At 36.8% G+C, this 8193-nt stretch overlaps 1 protein-coding gene across 2 annotated transcripts in view; it reads right to left on the bottom strand.

Annotated features, from left to right (window-relative positions):
• Positions 1-1065: 1065 nt before the first annotated feature.
• Positions 1066-8193, bottom strand: part of BCKDHB (branched chain keto acid dehydrogenase E1 subunit beta) — a 210958-nt gene continuing 203830 nt past the window's right edge. The window contains exons 10-11 of one of the 2 annotated variants that reach the window (XM_060616022.3): positions 3353-3501; positions 1066-1362 (exon numbers count right to left, since the gene is read on the bottom strand). In XM_060616022.3, coding sequence (XP_060472005.1) covers positions 3361-3501 — 141 coding nt within the window. In that variant the 3' untranslated portion in view covers positions 1066-1362; positions 3353-3360. The remainder of the gene's footprint in view (positions 1363-3352; positions 3502-8193) is intronic. The other variant, XM_060616021.3, reaches the window with a different exon arrangement.

Below are 8193 nucleotides of genomic sequence, written 5' to 3'. Positions count from 1 at the left end.
GTCTTCCAAACTTGTTGCTGACAAATACATCTTTTCCCATTCTATAATATACAGGTGTTTCTATTTTTAAACCAAGCACAGGGCTTTATTTTTACCCTAACAAGTGCTCTGGTTCTTTATTTCAGCCCATTGCTATATAGAATCTGTGATAAAGTGCCTTTAATTTACCTCCAAGTTTCTTGCTATCTACAAATATCACTGTAGATTTCTGTATCCTCCAAATATATCTGATAAAAATGAACAGAACACAACTTTTTAAACTGTAGTTTTAAAGTAAAATAAACATTTGTCATCATAAGAAAATATCCATTATCTTCATAGAGAAAGGAAAATGCTATATGACCCTATTTCTCTGATTTGTAGGGAGGTGGATCTTTCTGCTGGGACTGGTGAGAACAAACTTTTCTGGAATCTACGAAAGGGGCGACAGACCTCACGGCACCATCTGTGAGGGCCGGGCCCGCAGAGATGAGGTGTTCGGCGAAGGTTCCTGAGGCTGTTCAGGCCTGTCTCAAACTATGATGAAGGGCAGGGTGAGAAATGAGGGGCCCTGGCAATGTCCCCAGCCCAGAGGTTTCCTCTGCCAGAGCATTTGTTGTTGCTCATGTTGTTCTGCTTTCATCTACGTAATACTAGAAAGGGCATGGAAAAAGATATTTGCTTTGCAACATCATGGCAAAAAAAAAAAAAAAAAAAAAAAAAATTCCAACTGTATCAAAAGCTTGGCAATTTTATAACAAAAAAAGGCTCATACTGTCCAGCTCCCACAATTGGGAAGCGAGGCAGCAAGGATAATCCTGCCACGCCTGCCAGCTTCTGGAGAAAAAGTGAGTATGTCCATCAGTGGATCTTGTTGAGACAAGAGAGAAGGACGAGGAAAAATATTCCACAAGGTTCATACATACAACCATCTTAACCACAAAGAACTATAATAAATATAATGAATTTGAAAATCTGCATTTCTAAACATTTCACTTTCATTCAGATTTAATTGACAAGATAATCTATTACTCTGACTAAAATTCTTTTAACTAATGAAAAAAAAAAAAAAAAGGACACATGACCTGAGGACAATCTGATTTTGCTTTATTGAATATTATCCCAATCCAATATTTACAGATGTAATTAAATGGAATTTATAAGACTACCAAGTGGAACATTTAAAAAAGTTAATCTGAGACACTCTTACTGGAAATCATCGATTCATATGTGTTAATACCATAACTAATTTAAATTTTTCAGCCAATATCCAAGGTGGTTCAGTTCATAAAAACTCTTTTCAAGAAGAGAGAAGTCTGAGGAAATAAAAAGAAAAATGTTCAGAAAAATATTTCCATATCTAGTCACAATCTTCCAGTTTTTCTGTAAAAGAAATTCGATAACAATTATAGACATTCTGGCCACCACGAACTAACAGATTTCTTAACTGCATGACTATTTTCCTCAATGCCATATTTTGCTTTAAGCACAGAAAAACTATTTCTTCTTTTGTCATGTTTTCATGATAGGCTTAACCATTTTTTTATGTTTAAAAAGAAATATGTATCCATATTTAAATCAGCACCTAAATACTATGGCCACACATTATTATTACCTTGACTGTCCATTAGAGATGGTCCATGGAAGGTATAGGATGGACAACAAAGATGGCGTTCCTCTAGTCATAGGTGTGACTTACTGTAGAAGCCAGTGGCTTTCATAGACATTCAGAGGACACCAGATCTACTGTTGTCTGAAAGAACACCAGGGATATGTTCCTGGTGTTTGGGACTAAGGGCCCAAATTTACATCTGCAACATTGTCAGGGCCCAAAAAATTGGGGATCACAGTGAAAGATTGGGGGGGGGGATTTTTTTCTCCCTCTGTACAAATTTAAAGGTATCTCTCTGCTTTTAGGTGGGCTAGGTTTACTCCTCAAACACAGAATTCAAGAACGACAGAATTTCTTATCTTGAAGAAGTATGTGCTTACATTACTACACAGAGTCTATTCTCCCTTTTTCTTAGCAAGATGGTGGTTCTTCAAAATGTATTGTTATTACTATTTTTAGATATTAAAATGTAAATATCACATGTTAATATTCAAACGTTAAATCTAAAATTTAATCCTATCTATGTATTTCAAAAATGTCAAGATAAAATAAAGCAGTGTGTCAGTGATAGTAACTTCTGTATTAAAGCCCTGAAAACGAAACAGTTTTTAATTGTATTCATTTTTGCTAGAACAATACTGCCAAAGGGGTAAGCATGACATGAAAAATCGTAATGAATAAATATCAATTTATTATCCACAATTTAAAAACATTCACTTTAAAAGAAAAAAGAAATAAAAACATTCACTTGGGGGAGCCTGGGTGGCTCCGTCGGTTAAGTGTCAGACTCTTGATTTCAGCTCAGGTCCTGATCTCACAGTTCGTGGGTTGCAGCACTGTGTTGGGCTCTGTGCTGACAGTGCAGAGCCTGCTTGGGATTCTCTCTCTTTCCCTCTCTCTCTACCCCTCCCCCTTCTCTCAAAATAAATAAATAAACTTTAAAAAAGCCAAAACATTCACTTGCCAAAAAGGAATCTGGAAATGGCGGTGGTTCTGGATTCTTTTAAGTGAAACTTCCCTAATACACAATAAATAAGTTTCCTGCTCAACAAACCTGTTTTTAGATAATACAAATTTTATGATATGGATCATCATATAGTTTAATTCACTGGAGTCCACATTAATGGTGCTTGAAGGCCCATTTTTAAGTAACAGAAATTAACCCTCTTCATGAACAGTTTAAATAGCTGATAAAAATATACAGAAATGAGGATAAAACTGGAACAGTGGAGCAAGGTATATTTGCAATCCAACCATGGCACAGAGCATATGCACCTTCCTCTTTATTGATTCCTCAATGTTAATATGTGCACACATCTGTTTTATAGATATCTGATAATACATCAGATAATAATAATCGATGCGTTTCTATTCAATGTAAATATACCACTATGAATGTGAACTTTTTTCTTAAGTCCACATTTTGTTTTAGAAATTGCCAACACATTGATGACCATTGCCATTGGTTAATAGTATTCATGGGTGGGGTGCCTGGGTGGCTCAGGTAGTTAAGCCTCCGACTTTGGCTCAGGTCATGATCTCAGGGTTCGTGGGTTCGAGCCCCATACCAGGCTCTGTGCTGACAGCTCGGAGCCTGGAGCCTGCTTCGGATTCTGTATCTCCCTCTCTCTCTGCTCCTCCCCCATTCGTGTTCTGTCTCTCTCTCTCTCTCAAAAATAAATAAACTTTAAAAAATTTCGTAAAAATGGTACATTCATGAGAGTGGCATGCTAGCTTTCTCAAAATGCAGGGCAGACTTACCAATATGGTTAATAGTTGATCATTTTTCGGAGGGCATCATAGCACTTCCATTTGTCTGGGATGTAGAATGGCTCAAAAATGTGAGGAAATGGTGTGTCATACCCACATACTCTTGATATAGGAGCCTCTAGGTTCAGGAAACATTCTTCCTGCAGAGAAGAACACAGATAGTTAACTTCAAGAATATTCTCTTTTATTCACAGAGATGAAATGATTTCATTTAGAATACGGTTTTATCCAAGGGCATTAAAATAATTAAGTATATTTTAATGTAAAAAAAAAGTTAAAAAATAAAGTAACAAACAGCATGTTGGGCTCAACCCAATTTTACTTAAAATGTTTTCATCTACAGGCATTTGAATTTATGCCTACACATACCTCTACCGCTTAAGTCTAATTGGGATTATACCAAACACGCTGTCCTACAAATACAAGTGTAAGTCATGACAAAATCATAATGAAATGTTCACAGGAAACTCTGCGGCTTAAAATTAGTGATGGTATATGTTTTTTCTTGTTTCCTGTGTTTTTCTAGTTGTGTATGCAATGGACATGCATTATGTTCATAATCTATGTTTGTAATTATTCTACACTGCCACACTGAACATCTACCAGTTACTTAGCTGTGCCTGCATTCTCTCATGGCTAGGCTTCTGTAGATGCTGATGGTCCCCTGCCCAAGTCACTGCCCAAGCCCATCACTCTCTGCCTAACTGATGTGTGCACATCTCTCAGATATCATGTTAGGAGTCACCTCTGCTGGGAAGCCCTCCTTGGTGGCACTTCCCCAACCCTGCACCACTGATAAGAGAGGGGCTTCTGCCCTGAGCTCTCGCAGAACTGAACTCAGAAAGATCAGCAAGTTGCCTAATTATCTGTCTCTCCTGAGAGACAATGAACTCCATGAAGCTAGAGCTCTGGTTCAAAAATGTAAAATCCCAACCACAGAAGAATCCTGTAGGAAATTATCTTCAGGGGGAAAAAAAAAAGTTATTCAGGTGGCAAATTCATACTTAAAATTTTTAGGAGGTTAAAAAAATCTGAAGAGAGATATATGATTAAACTATTCCTATGAAAATGATATTAATGTTACCATTCACAGCTATTACCTCAAATTAAATCTTAGGTGTTTTCCGAATGTTGCCAGAAAGAAGGGGAGTGGAGGTGTTGAGCAAAGTGAGAGGGAGGGAGGTACAGGCCTCCAGTTAGAGAATGAGGTAAGTCACGGGAATAAAAAGCAGAGCGTAAGGAACACAGTCAATGATACTGTAATAGCCATGTAATGGGAGGCAGCCACACTTGTGGAGAACATAGCATGATGTATAAACTTGTCAAATTACTAAGTTGCATGCCTGAAACAAATGTAGCACCGTGTGTCAACTACACTAAAACAAAACAAAACAAGAGCAACAACAACAGAACCCTTAGGTTTTTTTATGCACCTGCATTCTACATTACCTTGCTTTACAAAGGATTTGAGGTTCACCTTTCCTTACGTATTGTACTTAATTGCACTTTATTTTTTTTTGCTTAACACAAATGTTTTATTTTTTTAAAGTTTTCATTTAAACTCCAGTTAACATACAGTATAATATTAGTTTCAGGTGTACAATACAGTGACTCAACACTTCTGTACAATAGCCGGTGCTCATCACAAGTGCACTCTTTAATCCCCATCACCTATTTCACCCCTCCTCCCCACCCACTGACCCCTCTGGTAACCATCAGTTTGTCCTCTATAGTTAAGAATCTGTTTCTTGATTTGCCTCTCTCCTTTGTTTCTTAATTTTCACGTATGACCGAAATCATATGGAATTTGTCTTTCTCTAACTTATTTCACTTAGCATAATACTCTCTAGCTCCATCCACATCATCGCAAATGATAAGATTTCGTTCCTTTTTATGGCTGAGCAATATTCCATTGTGTGTGAGTGTGTGTGTGTGTGTGTGTGTGTGTGCATGCGTGTGTGTATACATGATTTAAAAATATATTTTACATATTTATAATATGTGTGTGTATATATATGCATGCCACCATATACATACACCACATCTTTAACCATTCATCAGTCAATGGACATTTGGGCTGTTTCCATAGTTGGCTATTGTATTATTTTGACATTTTCATTTGAGCAGAAAGTTTTACATGAAGGAAACATGACAACTCATGTTCAATACCTATCCTCTGTGGATATTTCTTCAAGTGACAAGCATATTAGGGCAGAAAGAGCCTGGGAACAGAACAAATTAGCATCAAGATACAACCGGCCATTAACAGACCTCACTCTGCCCCCATAACCACTGTGGTTTATATTATCAAACACCAAGTAAGTGCTAGTTTTTCCTCACAACAGGAAATCTTCATTAACAACTTGAGAACACTATATACATAAGGCTTAAAGAGTAACCTAAGAAATTCCACTACTAATATGCTAAAAAAAAAAAAAAAAAAACAGATGGATTGTTTCTTGACTGCAACAAGTAATTTTAAAGGGATTTAAATTGTTGATGTGGGATTAACTCAGTTTTATTACTTTAATTGATATGGGCTTTTCCCCATCTTCCCTGATTATTTTACTCTTCATAACTGCAAGTACAGAAAATCAAAGGTAAAACATTTTACTAAATGCCCTTGACTTTACACCTGCTATAAAATACTGCTCTTTCAAAGTTGGAAAGCTGGGCTACAACAGAACGATCTGCCAGTATTTGTGAAAATGACTCCCTTTAACATAATGACTAACATCATCAAACTTTTTTTTCAAATAGCAATGCTCCTAATTCCTCAAGAATGTTAAAGTCACCCTTTACAAGATACATCTGTGTGTACAAAACAGATGAACATAAGGGAAGCAAAGGTAATGAAAAAAAAAAAAACAGGTAGGGGGACAAAACATAAGAGACTCTTAAATATGGAGGACAAAATAGAGAGTTACCGGAGGGATTGTGGGAGGGGGGATGGGCTAAGTGGGTAAGGGGCATTAAGGAACCTACTCCTGAAATCATTGTTGCACTGTATGTTAACTAACTTGGATGTAAATTTAAAAAAATAAATTTAAAAACAAAAACAAGATACTTCTGTGTGTTTGCATGGGCACAGAAAAAGGTCTGAAATGTCACACTTAAACTATAACCAGTGGTCACCCTCTGAGGCAAAGAGGTTTTCGAGAAAGGACTCTACTTCACACTTCAAATGTATTGTTTGAGTTTTTATGAAACAGTATTACTTTCGTAATTAAATGACACTGACATAAAAGAGTAAAGGATCACCTTCTTTATGTGAATAAAAATTACTATTTTATGTTAGTTTTGTAACTTTATACGTAGCATTTCCTTAATTTGGAAATAATTACTGTACATTAAATGGAATTAAAGGATTATAAAGTACTATATGTAAATATATAAAGTATATTTTTAACATCATGGAGGATAATATAAGGATAGATAACAGAGGACTATGGCTCAATTTTTGTAAGGATAGGCCCTAACCAATTGAAACAGTTTGAAATTTTGATGCTTTGCTAACTGAAGTAATATTAGAGATTTAAGTTATTCCTTCCACGGACTTGGGTTAAAACTTCTTGTAAAGAGATTGGAAATAAGGTGTTTGGGTCAAGCAGCTGCACACAGTGACTTCCTACTGAACTGGTTCATACACAAATGATTTATGTGTGGCTATATGTTTCTTTCTGCAACCATCAAAACAGGGCAACCTTGTTCACCCTGTTTTTTTCATACAGAAACTATATTCACACTCACATTTACAAAAAAATATTTGAATTTCATCAGCAGATTTGTAGATCAATGTACCAGATTAATCCTCCAGAAATCATATCTCTATTATATACCACATTATGACACCATAATTATCGTAACCATGTACCTGAATTTCCAAGACAGGCCAGATTAACTGTATTTTTCTTTTCCATTGACTGAATAAGTACACTCATATTTTAAAAACTGATGTTTTCTTGGAGTTCCTGGATGGCTCAGTTAGTTAAGTGGCCACCTCTTGATTTCAGCTCAGATCATGATCTCATAGCTCATGGGATGGAGCCCCTCGTCGGGCTCCGTGCTGGGTGTGGAGCCTACTTAAGATTCTCTCTCTTCTCTCTCTCTCTCTCTCTCTCTCTCTCTCTCTCTCTCTCTCCCCACCACCATCCCCCCAGGCCCTCTCCTGCTCATACACACATGCTCTCTCTCTCTCTCAAAAATAAACAAATAAAAACTATGATGATTTTTCATTCAAAAATAGTAACTCACATAAAATTAAAGAAAAAATAATTACCTAACCCACAGAATTGTGAGAACTACAGGTCTTGTCCAGCACAGGGGCTAACATGGGAAACATCGGTTTCTGCTCCTCTCCTTGGAGAGCTTGTATGTGGAGCAGCTCAGTCCACATGGGACAATTACAGATGTAACTGTGAGGTTCCAAAGCAGATTACAGTGTAATATGTAACCAGGGACATCAGAAGAGAACCCAGACAGGTGCCAAGAGAAACTTTTCTCCAGCTATTCATGGTCCTAAGTATCACCATGGATCCAGTGAGAAGGAGTGTACATGAACCCTGAAGCAATCGCCTAGTTACACTTACATTTTGTTGTGGTGTGTGCTTTCACATAGTAATCAGGTGCTTAAAAGGAAACAGAAATTCCTTCCAAAAGACCATTGTGTGACATTCTAGTATATGGTATTCAAAATTTACTTCTGAATATCTGTCATTCTGAGAATTTTTTTTTTCTAAAATATGTTAACAATAGGGCGCGTGGGTGGTTCAGTCAGTTAAGCATCTGACTCTTGGTTTTGGTTCCGGTCATGATCTTGTGGTTCATGAGTT

Source organism: Panthera onca, chromosome B2 (genome assembly GCF_046562875.1).
Source record: "Panthera onca isolate mPanOnc1 chromosome B2, mPanOnc1 haplotype 2, whole genome shotgun sequence".
NCBI lineage: Eukaryota > Metazoa > Chordata > Mammalia > Carnivora > Felidae > Panthera > Panthera onca.
Note: the sequence above shows the minus strand (reverse complement) of the source record. Positions and strands in the feature narration are given on the sequence as shown.